The 21489-nt window shown below is 39.5% G+C and overlaps 1 protein-coding gene across 1 annotated transcript in view; it reads right to left on the reverse strand.

Annotated features, from left to right (window-relative positions):
* LOC139139289 (nose resistant to fluoxetine protein 6-like) overlaps positions 1-14497 on the reverse strand; it is a 36032-nt gene extending 21535 nt beyond the window's left edge. Inside the window, exon 1 of the mRNA XM_070708154.1 lies at positions 13920-14497. Within this exon, the coding sequence (XP_070564255.1) occupies positions 13920-14205 (286 nt within the window). The 5' untranslated portion in view covers positions 14206-14497. The remainder of the gene's footprint in view (positions 1-13919) is intronic.
* Positions 14498-21489: the final 6992 nt, after the last annotated feature.

Genomic DNA, 21489 nt, shown 5'->3' on the forward strand with positions numbered 1-21489 from the left:
ATTGATTGACACTTGAAATTAAAATGGTCGCTGTAACGCGGGAGGGGGGGGGGATAAAATTTTCGATTTAAAGAAAAATAATGGTCCGGGTTCTAGTCACCGCTTGGTTATTCGGTTCAAGAAAGAACTGACATACAGATGAAAGTTGACATAATTATTTTCTAATCCCTGACACCATTATACAAGGGTGAATTTATTTCAAAAGTCTTAAAACTAATACTTGAAGCAAGTTTATCTCAAGAATGTCACTCGGGCATGCCATGCAATCATATTACGTTCCTTGGATTTAGGTTACAATTGTCCACGTAAGCTCATTACGTCGTTTAGGTATTGTAACGGTTCTCCATTGTTGTTGATTACATCACAGAATATCAGAAGTTAGCAGCGATTTAATTGATAGAATGTTGGGTCTCGCAATCGTGTCTATCCCTTTGTCCGATATGTTAATGAGGTTGATCATTGTCCGTTAATCGAAAATTCAAAAGCTTTATAATTCAGGCGAGAAGCCGTTCACTTTTGAGATCGGGTCTTTCCAGTTTCGGAATGGCATTTATCTCATTTTGTTTTAACAAACACCAATTCTGTTTTTGACTTTTCAAACAGGCGTAGAAAGAACCTCGTACACCCGTCTATAATCTGTATATGCAATGTCCTACTTGTAGCTGAACTGCCATATTTTGTTTATATTTTAAGCGAATGTGAAAACAAAGCAAAACTGAAGCAGATAGTTTAGATCTTACATATTTATGAGCAATTTCGGCTCAAATGAATGACACACAAGCAAACAAAAAATAAACAAACAAAAAAGTCTGTATAACCATGATAACTGCAACGCGTCTAAACTCTGTTGAAAGATCTAACCGGTGGAAAATAGGGCAACCTTTGCGTAAATGATAGGGACAAAAAATCGTGTATTTTGAGGAAACACCGTGTCCACCGTTCAAAGTCCGAGGAAGTGCAGTCGCAGGCAGTTTTTGCAGCTTACTTAAAAATCAAAACCTTAAAAATTCTACATAAAAATTGTGAGAGAGGTTTACCACCAACATTAGTAACACGGAACTGACATAAAAAATGCCTTTTAGCATCTCTGTATCTGATAACTTCGAAGTGTTCAGGTGTTATCAACATAATTGATTTGTTATCCTGAGATGGTAGTAACTGATAGCCATGCACCCGAATTCACGCGACCATTTGAACTTTCATGAACCAGAACGCAATGTAGGCTGCAGAGATAGCTGATGATGATAAACACTCAGAGGATTGGTTGATGTCTTTGTCAGACACTCTGACGAATAGTGATGGGGGGGGGGGCAGATTGAAAGTGACAGTCAGAGAGAAAGGTGCAAAACGACATTGAGACCTGATCAGATAGAGAGTGATAGACCCTTGTCAAAATCACACCAGGAGAGACGCGTATGTTAAGCAATAAGATCAAAACGTGTCCTAAATAATGAAGTGCAACACAGAAAATAACCTCATTCGGCTCTTGATTTTCGGCGATCAAGGTTTTTGTTCAATACAGAACTGTCACAAGTGTAGTGGTGTTTGTGAGGAAATAGTTGCAGTGGATAAACATCGCCTCAAATAATTATTTTGCCATTTTCAAACAAAAATACAAAGTAATTCGCATTTGCAGCAAGACGGCAATGATCACAATGAGTCATGCTGATTCGTAATCTCTGTTCTTGAGTTGGCAGAGGTCCAAGCATTGTCGGTAGATCGGGTCGATACAAATTTATTCGTCATTTATTCGTCATATTCCACTGGTCAAGGCTTTCATGTATTCAGGACTTTGGCTTACTTTGCCCGACATTCTGCGTCACTGTCTGCAGACCTTATACTGCTTATAGACCTTTAACCCACAAACATACATTTACTTACTCAGTTAAGGTATCGATGACGTGTCTGAGCGACATAAATTTTGCTGAACTTTGCTCGGGGCACCAACATTCTTTCTCATAACAAAGAATAAAACCCAGGGATCATGGTCACGGTACAATTAAGTTTGGTAACCAGAGAAACAGATTTCCTAAGATTTACAAAATATTGAATATAAAATTGCCGCTTCAATATGATGACTGCTGATGGGAAAAATAAATGCACGATTTTCACTAAGACAAGACAAAAACTTCATATAAATCACAAGCTGAAAAGCACTGTACAAGATTATAAGATGGAAAATCTGAGCTAGAGCCGCCGCATTAAACCATACCACGAACTTTTTGGCTCTCAAACCTATATTTCTTCACAAACTCTTATGATTCCTCTACAATACTGTCAAAACTGTCTTGCACAAGTCACCAAGAGGCCAAGGACAGACAAACACTGGTCGAAAGGGAGGGTCTTTTCTACAGAAGGGAGGATACGGTTTTGCATGAGCTTGTCGTCTGTTGATTCGCTGAATGGTGAATAATCAAGAAGATAAAGCGCATTGTCATTTCTATCCCTTTGTCCGATATCACAGTGTTAACGAGGGAGTGCATTGTCCGTTAATCTCAAAAACTTGAAATCCACAAGCTATATCAACACCAAAGTCGGTGAAAAGTCGTCCACTTTTGAGTATTGTGTCACCCCAGTTTCGTATTGATATGAATCTCATTTTGTTTTCACGAACATATGTTCTATGTTAACATTAACCCTAACCCTGCCAGACAGTATCACTTCCCCGTCTGTCAAGTCAGTAAAATGCGGTATTACGCCAAAATCACATTTATTTTCACTAACTCGGCTTGCTCTGTAATGATAGCTTATTTGCAGTATTTGTGTCGCAAACACCTTCAAATGTTGACATTTTTATTAAAATCCACCGTTAAGAACATGTGTGTGTCAATTGTTTTGTGGAGTCCATACTTTTAAGAAGACGTTCAGCAAGCCATTTCCCAGGACAAAGGAGAAACCCCTTTTCACATTCATTGCCTGAAACTCAGAAGGAAGTCAACAAAAACGTTTCTACTTCATTCCGATCAATATTCCTTGTCTTTCAGTCAGAAATATTGACTATTGGCACTCGTTTGTTGCTAATTCTGTGTAGCAATCCGCCAGAACAAGTTAATTGACGAGGGGATATACGGATGCCTATTGGCTCGAGAACAGTGACGTCAGAGGGTATGTTTCGACAGACTATTTCCATATGGAAATAATTTGTGAAAAAGTGCTCTGTCATGTGATCTCGAATGCAGTGTCGTCTGCAGCTGTGAAACAACAGCAGATGGATGAAGCATGACAACTGAGCGTCTGATTTCAAGTGCATGAAAAGACGTCAATCGGTATGATAATAATGGCATTTTGACTTTTATTTGAGGAGAAACTGGCACTACTGCTATATGGTCGTTGTGAAGAACTCTCACGCTAAACGTAAGCTGACGATGTATCGTCGCAGTGCATACACTAAAGCACAAAGACAAAAAAGCAACTCACACAAACCCATGTTTAATATAATAATAATAATAATATTTTTATATAACAATAATATTTTTATTACATGCCTCGTCACTGTTAATGTTACATGACATTTAGTTACATGCAGGGCATTTCCAAACAATTTAACCATTATCAACTAGCATCAAACAGATCTTAACGAAAGTCAAATAGTTGTGCGCGTATGGATATTTTACATCTAGCGTTAAGCGTCTATTTTGACGTCGAAAACGTCGAAGGGCTTCACTGGACAGGGCAGCCATGGAACTCGGTCAATACATCGTTCACCGGCGCGATAACTCCCTGGATGTTCCTATTCAAATCAATGCACTGATTTACACTCACATCGAGGCATGTAATAAAACACTTATTACCTGGTTTTTTTCGACCCACAATGCCCGTTTAGCTGTTTTTAATCCCTCGTCGCAGTTCTACACCAAAGTCGACACAAACATGGGTAGCCGATGAAGTTGTTCCTGTAAAAAAGGTGTTCCACCGAGGGCATTTCTATCATTTGAGTAGACGGGGAACTTGAAAAGGGCGTCTTCTTTCATATGGGGTATTTTCGTGAGATGTTTATTATTTTAAGCACTCTTTAGGGGGGAGAGGAAAAACAATGTGTTGTTGAGAGGGCAGAGGGAAACTTTTGTTAGTGGAAGAGGGCACTGGGGAGTTCTTGTGATGGGAACAGCGGTATTTGAGAGTTTTGGTAACGGGGGAATTATGGGAGGGAACGAAGAACAGCTTTTCGAACTGTGATTGGAGGTCAATTACAAAACACCGTTTACTTCCCCTCCAGAATTGTATTTAGCTCATATGTGTTTTAAACGCTATATACTAATTACAGTCAAAATAAAACTATACAGTCAATTTCTTGAAATTGGCTGTTTTAGCGTGAGCTCCTCGATGGGCAACCTTTCAATAGTCATTCGAAAGCACAACGCCCTGATCACGGTAATTGCAGCCATAGGTGGGTGGAGGGACGTTAGTGCTTCAAAATCGCTATGTTTGCGTGCCCCGGGTCAAAATGTCGTCACGGTCTCGTCTACAGCTTAAAGATTTTCAAATTTTTTATCTGCAAGGCCAAACTTACATTTATTTTTCGTCCTATCTCCCTTGTGAAAAATGATGTGGCGACGCGGGTTTTATTTCATCTATTTTACAGCACCCAAAATTCCGACACGACATATAACACGATATTTCCATGCATTTGTATCTGTGACACTCAGAAAAATGACGGGACAGGATCGTATTTGGCTGTATCGCAATTCTTACAGACAATGTCTATCACCCTGTTTTATCGTTAGTTTCTTAAACGAATCTTGTAAAAGGGCTGATGCGGTCCGGCTTTTACGGCACACGAGAGGATAAAAGACAAAACTCTCTTCTGTTTCGCCTTATCTTGATTGATACCTATATATTGAAAATTTATAAAATGTTTTTGGAAAGCTTAACCTCTCTCCCCACTTGCCTGTTATGCATTGTATAATTTATTGTCAGGGCCAAAGACTGGCATGGGTGTTTCTAAATTAAGTACGGTCACCGGCCAAGACTCTAGACCCATGGTCGTTAACCGCCCACGACCCTGTGTTATCGGAATAATTTTGGTCCAATAACACAGATAACCTCACCAAATGGCTACTTAAAACTGAGTCATTGCATAGATTCTGTAGGTTGTAGGCGACAAACCGTACGCGATGTCGCTAGATCATCACCGCCCTAAAGCTGCTCCACAAAGTGCGCTGCCTGCCTGACCGTCTGGGACGCTTCAAAGCAATGAACCAGGTGCAGCCAACGAACAATGTACTTTTAAAGGGGTCTTTACTACGACAAGATATATTGTGCATGACAAGTATAATAATGTGAACTGACTAATTTTAAGTCATGAGGGTAATTAGTTAGCTGTTCATAATTTGCCCTTCCCCTGAAAATTTTTCGACTTACCCTCCCGCACTCAAACTTCATTTTTACCCACTCCCCACTATTTTGCCTGTTTCCCCTCTCCACTGTCATTTTTGAAGTTCCTTTGCCCAGTTGTAAAAAAATTTGCCGATTTCCCCTGCACTCGAAAAACTTCCTCTCAATATTTGGCATTCCATTTCCCCTGCAGTCATGAAGCTACCCCACCCTGAGATGAAAATACCTGTCGATTTCCCCCTGCCCTGTGAAAAAAAATCCCCTGAAAATTAACATTCCAATGCAGACACATACTGCAGTGGCCTTCTACCGGAAACACCATGGCTCAACTTCCCCTGTAGCTTCCCCTCTCTCCTCGTTTTTCGCCAAGCCCTATCCCCGGCACAATCAACCGATATCTGCCCTGCCCGACAAAAAGCCCCTAAAATTTGCTCCCCTTCCACCTAAATATGTCCCCTGCCCAAGCAAAATTAAAATTTCCCTGCCCTCAAAAATTGCTCCCGGAATAGCTTTTTCAATAAATAGCTCCGTTGGCTGCACCTGATGAACAACAGTACAGCTGTCAGTACAACAGTACCGTATGGCTGCCTCTCTTTTCTACGGGTCGTACGACAATAATGGGCTTGTCAACCAGCATTGCATTGTGGATAACTGAGAACAAGGTCTGTACAGTGTGCATTCTACTTTCTTCCTACCACTTTGCGGCACATTTGGTCATACTATCGTATCATGAAATACTACATGAATAATAAAAATTGACAACAGTAATACAGCTATTTCAATTACATGACTAAAACTATCTATACATGCGAATCTGAATATATTTTTCAGAGAAGCCATGTTTGACAAAGCAAAAAAAAAAAAATTCCCAGATTTTTGTCTGGCGACAACCATTTTTTTACGACGCATAATCTTACCCAATAATTTTGCGACAAGAGCTAGTAAGTCAACATCGCCGGAGAGAAAGTAAAAATATATGTGAATTGTGTTATCAATGTATTTATTTTCTTTGTAATTAAACAAGAATACAGTCGCTGATGGAATGCTCAGAGAGGAAACTTGTATGGAAGCCCACTTAATATTGAAAAATAAGCAGCACTCATGTATTCCATGGGCGTCTCAATGCTCAGACATGACAGTCTGACAACACGGTACTGTGATCTAAATGATTGTACGCAGTGAGAATCAATGATATGGACTTTCACTGTAAAATAGAAATCAGCATTTTCCAAATGACGCTGTTGTTGCACTCTCGTAAGTTGTCTCCGTAAGGCTCTTGCAAGTCAACTCTCTCGAAAAACAATACTATTAAGGAATTCACGGTGGCTTTGACAAGGGGTTGAATAACATTTCTCCGGAAATCAAATTATCAAATCGCGGTTCTTTTACTGGATACCTAACTGAGAGTATATGAGTGTATCACCCGTTTATGATTTGATCTGTAAAACGCATGCACATGGTCCGAATCAGCGAGCAGTGATACTTCTATATATACACCGTGCAAAATTTGCAAGAGAAGCAAATTACCCAACATCATTTTTGAAACCGATATATAAAATTCATGATGACCGCCACCCTTGTGTCAGCTCTATCGGGAAAATTCAAATTTTCGAAATTGGGCACTAGAGAAACATTACATAACATTCACCGATACTCTAATTCAAAATTGCCTCAATTACTGTGTTAACTCCATGGCGAAAATAGATTTTAGATTTTCATAATAATAATAGTAATAATAATAGTAATAATAATAGTAATAATAATAATAATAATAATATGATGATAATTATGATAAAAATAAAAATAATAATAAATAAAAATAATAATAATAAAAAATAATAATAATAATAATAATAATAAAATTTAGTCTCAATGTTTCAAAATAAGCACACACAAGAGGTAGACAAGCAATTGCAAGTATTGTGAAATATCTAGAATCAGAATATGTGTTCTCGGGTCGCATTCTACCCCAACTTGCACATTTTCAACATTTGAAGGGATCAATTGTTTAGTACGGGTGGAATATTCAGCAAATCTTCCAGGTCGGTGATACTGAATATCGAGGGGCATGTCCCTGACCTATCAACACAATAATTCGAACCCGTCACTGATTTGCGTTTTGGAGTCACTTATCAGATGCACAATGATGGGTACTAATAATGTTTGGAGTTCTGCCAGCCTATATACTACGGGTCATTTGGCAAACTCGAGAACAGAAATTTATCAGCGTGAATCACTGTGAACTTTTCCTCCCCATAACTCTGCAATGCCAGAAACTTATTTCTCAACGTAAAATCACTGGTCCGAGGGGAAATGCATCTTTTGCGCCTTCATCCTTACGGACACCTGCACAACCTTGGCAGCTCTTCTTGGGGACAGATCACGCAAAGTTAAGAGTCGAAAAAGGTTATCTGTCTTTGAGAAAAAAATTATTTAGGACATTTCGGCAGTTTCACGGGCACCCATAACAGACACGTTTCAATGTAATGCGATTTTGACCATGGGGTCCCACGTCTGACCATAACTGACTATCCATTTTTCTCTCTGACTGTCTATGTCTGCCTGTTCCCCACGCTGTCCCTTTTTTTAATTTCAGGCTTACTGAATAACTCACTTGTCTGCCTCTCATTATTGTTTTGTATTTGTTGGCACCATCCGTTATCTCTGTTACCTACCCTGCATCCCAGACCTGGTCAACTGAAGGAGTTCAATGGTTGGCCATTGGAATTCAAGTGCATCGATCATCAGGTACGACCAAAGTGTAACAAACAGACCACCTTGATCAAAGCGGCATCCTAGGCAACCGTAACCGGGGTAAACTCTCCCGAAATTTTACACAGAACACTTCTTTATTGAGGGCATTTTTTTCTTGATCGCATGAGCGCCATTGATAGATTGTGGATGACCTTGGCATATTTATTTACCAACGCGAAAATTTAAGGATCTTCGGCATCTAACAGACATCTTCTCGTAGTTGATATTACAACTGTTGCTAGTAAACCTTTATCACAATTTCTGTGCAGAACCTTTAGGCGATCTCTATACATCCTGTACGAGACATTACTCTATCACTGCCTCAGAATGACTGGCGATCTTAATTTCACTATTTTTTTAAATGTTTAATATGGGTTTATATTTCAGGTAGTGCAAAGTGAAAGTTTTAAACCTTTTTCTAAAAATTTCTTCACCGAAACTTGTGATCATTCTTTTGTCAAATCAAGAATGAAAACCTGGGGTTGTCGTGCAAAGTTTGGCACTAGAGAAGCTAATCACCTGATATTTACCGATATTGGAAATTCAAAATGGCCGCCCTCTCCTGTGTTAAACTCGATGTGGAAAAAATAAGATTTTTTATTTTCGAAACATCGAGACGGTGAAAAGTTTTCTTACTCAAAGGGCTTGTAGATAAGCTCCCACAAGGGTGGATCAGAAAAGAATTGTAGAAATTTGGGAAGATAAATACTCATCCGAGGCGCATTCTACTAAATTTAGACTTGCATGCGGTGACATACAAAGTCATGTTCCTTTAGAAAGACCATCTCCATACACAGGTTGTTTCAGATTAGCATTTAGACATTTGAAAGGGTGATCAAAGTCGTTCATTAGGCCAAGTTCTCATGGCCACTACCGGCGATGATAGAACTAATATGGTTCCTGTGGTTAGCTGAACTGCGGACAATAGCAGTAACCCTTGAAGGTCACCTAGCCCCTGACCGAGAATTCCTGCGTACTCGACCTGGTCAACTGAAGGAGTTCAATGGTTGGCCATTGGAATTCAAGTGCATCGATCATCAGGTACGACCAAAGTGTAACAAACAGACCACCTTGATCAAACCGACAGTTTGCCTCGACAGTGCGATATCCTAGGCAACCGTAACCGGGGTAAACTCTCCCGAAATTTTACACAGAACACTTCTTTATTGATTTTTTCTTGATCGCATGAGCGCCATTGATAGATTGTGGATGACCTTGGCATATTTATTTACCAACGCGAAAATTTAAGGATCTTCGGCATCTAACAGACATCTTCTCGTAGTTGATATTACAACTGTTGCTAGTAAACCTCTATCACAATTTCTGTGCAGAACTTTTAGGCGAACACTGTACATCCTCTACGATACACGAGAAGGTGGTCAAAGTCATTCATTAACACAAGTTCTCATGGCCACTATCGGCGATGATAGAACTAATATGGTTCCTGCCACAGTAGCTTGTGGTTAGGTGAACTGCGGACAATCCCTCTTACCCTGAATGTCTAGGTGTCATGGTCCGTGACCCAGAATTCCTGTTTCACGGGGGCCGTCCGCCGTCACAATCGGCTTTGGTTCCTTTAGTCAAACAGAGAGAGTTCAAGAGAGAGAGAGAGAGAGAGAGAGAGAGAGAGAGAGAGAGAGAGAGAGAGAGAGAGAGAGAGCGAGCGCGCGCGCGCGCACTGGTTCGTTGGAACACTGACGGCGGACGGACCTTTGACCATCAGATTTATACTTGATTTTAGTCGTGCATTTCATCAAAAAGCTACGACACAAATACTCTGTAATCTAAACGTAACCGAACAAAACAAATGAAGTAGACTATATATATTATATATTATTGGTAAAATGAATCTTCAGAACGATAGAACTTTTAGGTGATAGAATGTAGATGTTGTCACAATGGACTAGGATGCGAAGCTATAAAATCGAAGTCGTTGACACAGTGACACGGTTTTCAGACACAGTGCGCACATGGGAGAATAGGCCACAATAACAATAAGCACTGATTGCCTTATGATATGGTCGATTAAATTGTAATCTTTAAGGTATTGTACTTTGGCCGAACAATATCGCCCACACAAAACACACGGACGCTTTGTGTAAGGCAGAGTGCGCCTCCCGGCCGGGGACAGATACTAGCACGCTTACACTTTTACAAAATGTTTTTTTTTTTTTTTTCGATCTGCTTGTGTGGGCCCATTTTGATGAGAATGGAGTAAATAATGTTTTCACAGGCCTACCTTTGTTTGAATCAAAAATTTAATCCCCCACATATTAGAATTGCGCTGAGGGGGCGACTGTATGTACTTAGTGATTACTTTCTGTAGTACCCCTCATTTTTTTTCTTCATTTCGAAATGGAAACATTTATGGTTGAAAGTTGACCTATGCAAGTTTGAACCAAGGTAAAAGTTCTGCATCGAGGAGTAATGAGAAATCAAATTACCTGAACTAAAATGGTCTCCGGGAAGGTAGGGGCCTTCTAGTCGTGTATTATTCTGTTCCAAAAGCCAAACCTTACAGAAATCAACGCAAAAAGGTTCTCTGCGCCCACAAACCTTCGCTGTCGAAGTCAATTTATAATATGGTAGAAGTGAAACATATTTCTAGAGTCTGTGAATGAAGTACACCGAAAAAAAACTTTGGGCATGCACAACCGTGGCACAGTCTCAGAGCAATGTGTTATAATGAAACGCGGGACGGGGAATTTCATCAAAGTTGATTTTTGCTGTTTTTCTTCGGCCTTGTTTGGTAGAGATAAAATAACTGATCCTTGATTATGTTATGGGTGTTTTTAATCGTTTTCTCTTTTCTATCTTATCTAATGAACCACCAATCAGGTGGCCGCCACTTCACCGAGAAATCATCTATAACATTTTGAGAGCAAAGAGAAGCTGTTGACATCTTTCCTGTCACATTGAAAAAATATCCCCCCGCTTTGAAGCGTTCCCCTTTTCCATATCCAAATGGGAATACAAATCGGCCGTACGAAAAGTTGTTAAATCAAATCTTAAGGAGGACAAGGCATTTTGTTAAAAAATTTAGCCCTCCTCCCGCCTTGTCCCGCGAAGGAAACCCTTCCAGTGTCTCTTTAGCTCGGTTATTAGACCAATCTTTTTGAGATAAGGGATTTGGCCGAGCTGTTTTGTCTGTTGCTTTCTCCGCTTGGTGATTGGGTACCGTACGTTGTGAGTTCGAGCCAGATTGAAACCATCTCTTTCCCCGGCAAACCATCTCAAAAACAGAATGCATACATAGTACTGTCCATCTGCACGGAAAATATCTAAACACATTTCGTGTGTTTGGCCCTGATTCCACCCCGTGTGATCTTTACTTCCACGAGCGAGTTTTTGGCACATTGGACTGCATTTGAATCGAGGCATTCCCACTAAATGTTCTATTCGCATTAAGGTAGTACTTGCCATGAAAGTGAAAGTCTTAAACTTTTGCTCAAACTTTCCTCAATGAATATTTAAACCATTCTCTTTCAAAATCAAGACTAAAAATCCGTCACCGTGCAAATTTAGGTACTAGAGAAACAAATTACCCAAGATTTTCCGATTATATTTGAAATTCAAAATGGTCGCCATCCCTGTGTTAACTCTATGAGAAAAAATTTCGATTTTGTAAAAAGTAAGCCGGTAAAAAGTTTTCTCTGACCAAGAGCTTCAAAATGAGCCCCCACAAGTGCTAGATCAGAAAAAAATTGTAAAAGTTTGAGATTGAGAATATCTGTCCCCGAGGCGCATTCTACCTTAACTTTATGTTTTGCTAGTTTTTCTTTCCCCACCGAACACAATCCCGCGATACCAACGCGGCCTGTTGGCAATGACATCATCACCACTCGATACATTTCCACCAACGTAAATCAATATTTACGCCTTTAGCTTGACGATAAGTCTGGATGGCGTCATTCCAGACACCACTGGGATTTGGATACGCGCCAAAAATGTCACGAGATCGCAACGTGCTTGTGCAACGTAAGGATTGTATTTGCCAGACAATGTGCGTACAGAATCTTGGAACAATTTCAAAGCGTTTAATTTTTAGAAAAATCACGATACTTGTGTCTAGCTCGTGAGTAAAACCTGATCGATGAGTTGAACTAATTCTAATCTTAAACGTCCACTCATCTAAATTGATTTATATTACCCAGCCGACAAAATTAGGGAAACGGCCGGGTAACAGTAATGTATTTGAAGAAAACATCAGGTTACATTCAAAAAGTGGCCATCTTTTCATCCTTGTCACTTTCATCAAATCCTATGAGATTTTGGTGTAGAACAGACACACTTAGGGTTGAATGCGCCTTGGCGACAGACACTCGGACTCTCAAACATATGCCTTAGCATCAATGGCTATGTGCGAAAACGCACGTTTCAGCGTTGAGGTAAGTGACACATAGGTACGCATCATGGAGGCTTCATGGGCCAGTGCACGTGGTTGGAGCAGTGGACGCACGATCACAGCATGGTGAGTTCGAGCCCCGGCATGGCCATCGTGTTCTGTCCTTGCGCAAGGAACTTTATTCCTCATTGCTTCTCCCCACCCAGGAGTGATGGGTACCTGGTAGGACAGTGGTTGTAATGTGTGCGTTTAGCTCCGCTGCACTTATTCGCTGCACATGTGAGTACTGTTGTTTGCTCCCCAGGGAGTTGAGTGGTCTCATATTAGGTCCAGTGACCAGGGGTAATAATACTTGTGGATATGTGCGTTATATAAGAACCCATTATTATTATTATTAGGTACGCATCTCCTTACTACGGAGGTCAGGAGTCATTCTGGTCGGCCCGTATCTCTCATTCAAACAACTGCAATTGTTTCACTCTATGAGAGCCGGTTGCTCGTCACCATTACCGCATTATAATTCAGTCTATCAAAACCTATCGTTCGTAAAAGTACGCAAAAAATGCCCTAGCTCTTTGACTGAGTAGTGACATAGAAAATTGTCAACGTCGACCATGACAATAAGTTTGAAGGACAAGTTTAATCGACAGATAACAATTTGGTTACTCCACAGTCTCTCCACACACCGGCTGGGAAACGCCCGGGTCCCTCTTGTTGTTACGATGCGCCTTATGGTTTGATATGATGTCTGTGTTTGTAAGTGTAGGGCTTCATTTCGGTTTGAATACAATCCACCCCAACACCAAAATAAACACCACATTTCACGTGATACCTATCGTAAAAGTTTATTATCAGGCACAATTTAGACTTGGATCACACATCGGGATGCAGGCGAGCTACCGTAACCGCCATTTTTATTTTACGGAAATCAAAACAACAAAACCAAATGACCGATCTCTCCAAAACCTAATGTATTGTTCATTTTTTGAGATAGTTGACGCAGGCTTCACATATTAGAGTAAATATCAGTGGTTCTTGGCAACAAATGTTTGAAAGAAAAAGGCGATGAAAATGGGTATGAAATATAGATGCCAAACCGTAATGCGCATAAAATTTCTAATCCAGTACTACACACGTTAAAACAATTGACGTTCCCAACCGATGTGTGGAGGGAATGTGGTGTCTCTTTACATTATCAATGTTGCTCAATACGCAAATAATTTTAGTCGTCGGCATCATGGCCGGAATGCCGTTTAGTCTTCTTAAATATATTTTCCAGTTAATTACTGGGCACAGCATTTATATGCACATTCAAATATCGGAATTTCGAACACGTTTCAAATACAATTACTTCACCTAACTTTTAGCAATCAGGCCATTTAAAAATAAATCCGGATGAATTGGGCGAATAATTGATCGATTTTGCCCTACAACTATTCTGGATCAACTTTCGTTCCTGTATAATATTAGATAAATGACGACTTACTTTCCAATGCGTAGCGCTCATTTTCCTCCAAAGCCTCTTCGAATTTGCAGACATCCAGCCGGCATCTCTCGGATACCATGTGGTTATTTGCCAGGCTGTCGTTACACCTGGTCGAGCTGCTGGGCTGTACCTCAGCGGTCAAAAGTTGTGAAATCGTAGCCAGGACGTCTGGCTGCAGCATGTGACCTCTTGACCCAGTTTCAATACCACTGACTGCACTGGCGTCGGCAAACACCATGGACCAGACGACCATTCCGTACCATACTACGCTCCTTGGAAACACCATTTTGCCACTCGCGCTGTGAAGAGTTTTGGCGGGTACAAGTTGACTGAAAACCTAACTTAATTTGACTGGTGCAATTACCGCTGGGTCAGAAGAAAATATGCGAAACAACCACCAAACACTATCAACTTTGCCCTGGTTCAGGTGACCTACAAAGTTATCACCGTGACAGTAGATAACTTAATTTCTACTACACTAAGCCGGTTAGTCTGTTAATATGATAGTACCGGTGTTACCATATAGATTGCAATTGTCACACTGATCGCTGTCATGTACGTAGAAATAACCTTTTATTGAAGTTGAAGGGACAATTTGGATGATCAAGTAATGTAATTGGCTATTCTTGGATTCATTTCATTGGATACTGCAACAATGAGGTGATCACGTGACCAGATCCCCCCATGATCCCTATCTAAATGTGAATAATCAATGTCGGCCGAATTTTTGTTTCGAGCCTGGCTTAATTGCTATCAAGGACAGTGTAACAGTATTATCTTTCTTCCATCCGACCTAGATCCGATAAGTTCATCGGTGGGTGTTGCTCTCTCGAAGATGAATACGTCACTCGACGGGAAAATCAAATTATATGGATAAGAGAGATCCTTGTTGGCTGGTATCAGGCGCAATGATTCAAGATCGAATGGGGTAAAAAGGCTACTAGTCTTGTCATTTTGGATATCGTCTTCAAGAGCTAGATGACAAGATGTGTTTATTACTTGCTCATAGATTAATAGGTTGGTTTTAAAACAATCAGTGTGAGAAAATTTTGCAAATTTATGATGGGAAGTTGTTAATTTGCATACACTTGATTAAATTTGCATAAATTAAAATGTAATTTGCAAGCGATTTAATGTCGTCCCATATAGATTCCTTTCTTAAGTCGCCAACACAAGCCACCTGCCATATCCCCAAGTATGCTTTATTTCTTTTATTTTGACTTCATTTAACTTACGGTATTAAGGTAGTATGGGCCTCGAAAGTGAAAGACTTAAACTTTTGCTCAAACTTTCCTTAAAGAATCTTTCAAAATCGAGAATAAAATCGGGCGTCACTGTGCAAATTTTAGTACTACCGATATTAGAAATTCAAAATTGCCGCCCATCCCTTTGTTAACTCCATGGAGGAAAAGTAAAATTTTTTGATCAGTTTTGATCAGTTCGAATCTTTTTAACCCTTTGAGCGCCAAAGTCAATTTTTGCCGCTTTATAAAATGTAACTCTGACAATTTTTTTTCAGATATTTTCCAAAATTTTGATCGAAAACTGTAGCCAATGAAAGATATTGTCCATTTGATCCAAAATTGTCAAAAAGAAAATTACAAAAATTAAAAAACAATTGGTAAAATTTTGCACAAAAATTTGGTGGGAAAATTTACAGCACTCAAAGGGTTAATTTTGAGGGCGTATTACCTTCAGTATGCCGGTGATCTCAATAATGACATCGCCGATTTCACTGTAGATTATCTTTTTTGTATACACAGTAGACAATATCCATACTAATCTATTTTTTTAACAAAGTATAGTAGACAAGTAATCTCCGTAAGTTTCATACCAATATTTTGTTGCCATATACATTGAGTATACTGTATGTTGTTTAATTCAATTTTCACCAGTTTGTTATATACTTTTGCAATATATCATTACTTCTGATAGTAAGTCAACAACAGACTGCAATGTCTCGTGATAATTGGTGTCACACAGTCCTAGAACTACAGAACATGGAATCTTTAACATTGCCTCTGTGATTTTGACTTGTGACGTTCTTTTCACCAATATAATTGCATGTATTCAAGACACTTACCTTTCTCCAAAAAAAAGGCTTTTATCCAGTGTTACATATTTCTGCCTCCTGTCCCGTGTTTTTCTTCACCTTCAAATATAGGCAGCCACATTTTTGAAAATTCAGTGCCTCACCGACACTCACCTTGGTCTTTCACATCATGCCACACCCACTCCTACATTTTCATCACACACCGTGATTTCGATCAGTTGCCCGGTACTTCATATTTTCCACACGTTATAACAGACAGGATCCAAAGTAAGTCGGTGCCCCCAGACCCCATTCATGTTGTATACAGGTACTTCTACACACGAATAAGGATGCTTGTTTATAGGAAAGCAGTCGTCGGAACGTACTGCGCCTTTGCGAGTTTCTTCTTGACAAACAATGTATTTCGTGCACGATATCTAGATGCACCTCATCATCATAGCTGCAACATTTATATTATACGATGTAGGGGGGGGGGGGCGCTAGATTATGACAGACATATTTTAACTTTCATCAACCACCATCGTACCTTGGATAAAGTGTTGCCATTGGTCGTATGGGTCCCATACGACCTTTGAGCGCTGTTTCGGACTATATCCCTTTAATGTAGTATGGGCCTCGAAAATAGAAAACACCTAACTTTTTCTCAAACTTACCTCGAGGTAACTTTCCACTGTTCTCTTACCCAATTTAATCAAGAATAAAAATTACGGGGTCACCATGCAAACTTGGGTACCAGAGAAGCAAACTACACATTTACTGGCATTTGAAATTCAAAATGGCCGCCATCCCTGTGTTAACTCTATTGGGAAAAAAATTAAATTTTCGCTTTTAAAAAAAAACTAAGACAATGAAAATTACATTTACTCCAAGAGCTTTACAATGAGCCTACAAGCGGTATGCTAGAAAAGTATCTTTATTAAGAGTAGTACGACCTCAATGATCTAGATTGCAGTGACCCTCTCGTCTAGTGCAGAATGTTTTGGACTTTGGGGTTTGTACACAATGATTTTCAGTATTGTCCAGCAGTGACATGAAACCAGCGATTCAGACAGACCACGAGGGACCACCCTTTTCTATCAAGGAGATTGGTCTGCATAGTATTGACTGCCTATGTATTACATGTATTAGGCCTGATTCGACAAAACAACCGTCTTGCTGATATGGTCTCAAGAAATAGATGATTTTTGTTGGATTCACTGAGTTAAAGGTCAAAGGCAACTCCGACGTCATATTGTTGTACCTTAAAATATAACCTGTAAATATAATTACATGGAATTTCAGCATGATCGACCGCAACCAAAGTTTTGCTACTTTTCGGGGCTGTAACACGTGCACCTCTGTATATTACTGAGCCGTGAATATCACAGCCGGTGTTTCCATGTTCTTCAAACCCCGACACTATAGTCAAACTGAGCATAGACCTCAGGAAAAAAAGAAAATTTTCTAGGGCTTATGGACTTAAAGTGCATGTGAAGTGCTATGTTCAGTGTCTTATATTCTATTTCTTCTTCGCCCGTTTGGAAAGCCTGGTATTCGGTGTATCATCGTCAGCTGTATCTCGAGTTCTATTGCCATGTTTATCTTTAAGGCAAACAATGTTGTCTTTCAAAGGTCTAAGGTATGGAATATGGATAAAATTACTCTCAAATTTTCACTTTGAGTGGTGTTCCCCCATCCTTTCCACCCCTCCTCCAAAACAGCCAGCTGGCAGCGATTTGGTCATCTTTTTGCTACTTACACACAACATTTAAAGAACCCTGCATATAAATATCATGACTGATATAGTTTTTGAATGCATTCATCATGTACTTTATTCCGACAGGTAAAGTGAAGTCATTTAGTTTTCATTTTTTGTCTGATGAGTCTAGCTTTTTCTTCACAAAAAAAGGATGACATGTGTTTTGGCCAAGATTGAAAAATTTCTGCAGCCTGTCCCCTAGGTCGCGTAAACACTTTTTAAACAATTACATATAGAGCATATTATGATTGACTCATGTGACCGCTACATGGCTCCTGAAATCTCTCTCTCTCTCTCTCTCTCTCTCTCTCTCTCTCTCTCTCTCTCTCTCTCTCTCTCCTCTCTCTCTCTTCTCTCTCCTCTCTCTCTCTCTCTCTCTCTCTCTCTCTCTCTCTCTGATAGAAGATCACACATATCATTTATGTCTTTGACATTTTGTGTAGAACTTCAAAACAATTATGAGTTTGAGGGCTCTTGAGGTTTATTGTGGTTGTCGGGGGTTACATAAAAAAACCAGAAACAATTTTCAACTCCCCTCCAAGAGGTGTTTGTGAACACAGCTTTAATGACATTTTCTCATGAATATAACACAGTCTAAAAGATGGCAAATTTCCGATTGGATGGGAATGCGTACGCAGGCGAGAAAAAGGGTCAGTATTAGAAAAGTTGAAGGAACTCGCATCGGTAGATTTAATCGAAGCCTCCTGCATTGTGCTTTGCGTGTTTTTCTCTTCGTTTCTCTGCCTCTTTTCCGGTCTCCTCAAACTGTCTTATTAAATGCATGTTGCTAGTGTTTTCAAGTTGCATTGCATATTCATTGTGTCTTGACGTTTTCGCTTCGTTTCTCTGCGTCATAGTATATCGAGTCCCTATATTTAGAGTGTTTCCGATCCCCTCAAAGTGTCCTTTAACCTCTACATCCCCGTCTTTCTATCTCCACCTCTTATTCTGACCATATCATATCAGCCTCGTTCACATATCACATCTAGAATGCAATTCATTGCGTCATTGTAGACGTCTATTTAACTCCAGACAACAAGCAATCACAAGATTTGATGTTCTTAAGCTTTCTCTCACCAAACAGTGACCTTAGTACTTTGCTTACTGAGGTCAAATGAAAAGAGGAAGGAGATGAACTACATATGTATACGTAAATGATTGTTCAAGACAACGTCATTGTGACGTCACCGTCGTTCAATACAATAAACAGAGTCTATTAGGTTAATCGATACATTGTAAACATCACATGAGTATTGCCCTCCAGATCTCCGGTTTCTGTGTCTTTTGATATTGTTTTTTACTCCTGTGCAGGGGTTAATGTCTGGGGGGGGTGTTCTGTTAGTTGTGTCTGCCTGTTATCTCCGTGTTGTGTGGCTCAGAAACGGCTGGCTGACTTGGAATGAACTCGATGTAAATTTTTATTCATTTTAGCAATGGCTGCTGGCCATTCTTGTCTGTGGGTTTTGTAATAATGAATTTGAAAGCGGTGAACTTGTTTTCAACAAATGTTGCTCAGTTAAACATTCTCACTGAACGAGAATGGGACCAGTTTTATAGTCATGCGCACTTCACTCAGCTTCTGAACGTCTGTTAAAGCCCCAGTGCTGCTAACTTTTTGATGATAATTCAACCATTTTTATTTTGAATGTGAACCATAATTCCTGTGTTCTTCCCCCTAAAATGTTGATATACACAGTATCCAGCTTGTCACTCAGCCCCTATGGTTGTAAACTGCATTGTTATTGTTGAAAACTGACTTCTGGTCGGACAAGAATTTAAAAGTAAACAATATCATGCATTTTACACATATGGACGCTAAGATGACAAGCTAAATAGTGGGTGTTTCAACATTCTTTGGGGAGTAGAATAAGAAGTTGCCATTGATTTAAAAAATAAAAATAATGAAAAAAACCATCGAAAGTTAGCAGCACTGGGGCTTTAATGATGAAATCCAACGTGGACGCAAGACGGCCACTTTGTTTCTTTTATTAAATGCCCTAAAACCTCACTCAGAAAGAGTAAATTTGATTTGTTTTACTTTTCAATTTTCAATTTCTTTATGAACGTACTAGCGGCCTCTATAGCCCTGCTGTTAGTTTTTGCTTTAATCCTTCTTTGTAAATTTTTTACTAAGAAAATGCAGAAATTGTCGCATACTTTGTATGCCGAATTTAACGTTAATTTCTAATGTTAAGTGCTACAAACAAATGTTGTATCAATGACTGTAAGATTCATGAGGGAATCTTTGAGAAGCTACAAAATGAATTTCGAAAGCGTAAAACCGACGGTATCAGAGGAAACAATGTTTTGACAATTGAAAAATGAAAAAAATAGCCCAAAATTTGCATAATGCAAATTACATCATCATTTGAGGAAAGTTGAGTGAGGTCATCCCTAGGAACTTACACTAAATTTGAATACCACTGACATAAGAAGAAATTGAGCAAAAATGAGAGAAAAAAGGAAAAATATGCATCTTTTATGTTTATATTAATATTACGCAAAAAGGCAATTCTAAGTTGAGAAGATATCACATAACAAATTTAAATCTGTAAGACAGTAGCATTGAAAATACAGTGTTTTGACAATAAAGGAAAAACTAGGCCCCAAAGTTTGCGTACGCAAATTTCATCACAATTTGAACAACATTATTTAAACGAGATCATATCTTGGAACTTGTATAACTACGTAAAAAAATTGAGAAACCTTTGAGGGCGCTGCGACAATCCCAGTTACACAGGCTTTTAGATAGTCATTGCTTAATATTTTATTGACCATGAAGAGAAAGAGAAATATGGGAATGGATAAATAGAAATAACAGAGAACAAGCGCAAAATACATGATTCACAGAACTCATGCCATGAGTTCAGTTAATTCATATTCACCTCCGCCAACGATGGCGTGATTAACCTGCAGTGAACTTAAATGTAAATTACGAAAGATTACGTTTGATACTGAATCCAACTTAAGAAATTATTACCTAATATCACTGGTTACTCTGTTGCATCATTATGAGTAACATTTGTGTTGCGCCAGACACGAGACGAAGTCGAGTGTCTGACGCAGTACAAACGACACAAATGGCATCCTGTACCTCAAGTTAAAGTGATGTATACATTGCACGAAGGATTTTTTGTGCCTCATATTAAAACTGATCAAAGTACGATGGAATGGTAGCAGGGTAACTTACTGATGGATGAAATACTGTTATATTTGACGAGAACGAAAAACAAAATTACGAAATAGGGTGCTTGGTCCAGGCTTCCGACGGGGTTGTGTTTATTAGAAAATCACACGTGCATCATCTTCTGAAATTTGGTGTCAAATAGAAGCAAACTGTTTGATAACATTGACACACATTGTGTGCACATCCACACAGCCATGCTGAACACACACATAAACACATATACACTCAGACACATGCAGACCATACACAATGACACCGGCTCCCAGGGTGTTTGATGAAGCTTCTTGGGGCCAAAACCGATGAAGCTCCTAAGTTGCCTAAATTGATCAAGCTCCCTGGGTGCCAGCCCCATCAAAATCACTGACATATCATTTATGCTTCGATTCAAAGAAGTGTCTCGTTTGCACGTCGATTTCCAATCCAAAATATATATATGTAAATTGCTATGGCTCTCACACACTACATGGGCACAAACAGTTGGTCAGTTCGAGATTCTTGCTGACGCTTGCCCTTGAGGGCGTGATTCGATCGAAAAGGCATGAATGTCAGCTTTCGTCAGGTTATTCAAATCACTCCAGTCAATGAGGCAGGA

Source organism: Ptychodera flava, chromosome 1 (genome assembly GCF_041260155.1).
Source record: "Ptychodera flava strain L36383 chromosome 1, AS_Pfla_20210202, whole genome shotgun sequence".
Taxonomy (NCBI): Eukaryota; Metazoa; Hemichordata; class Enteropneusta; family Ptychoderidae; genus Ptychodera; species Ptychodera flava.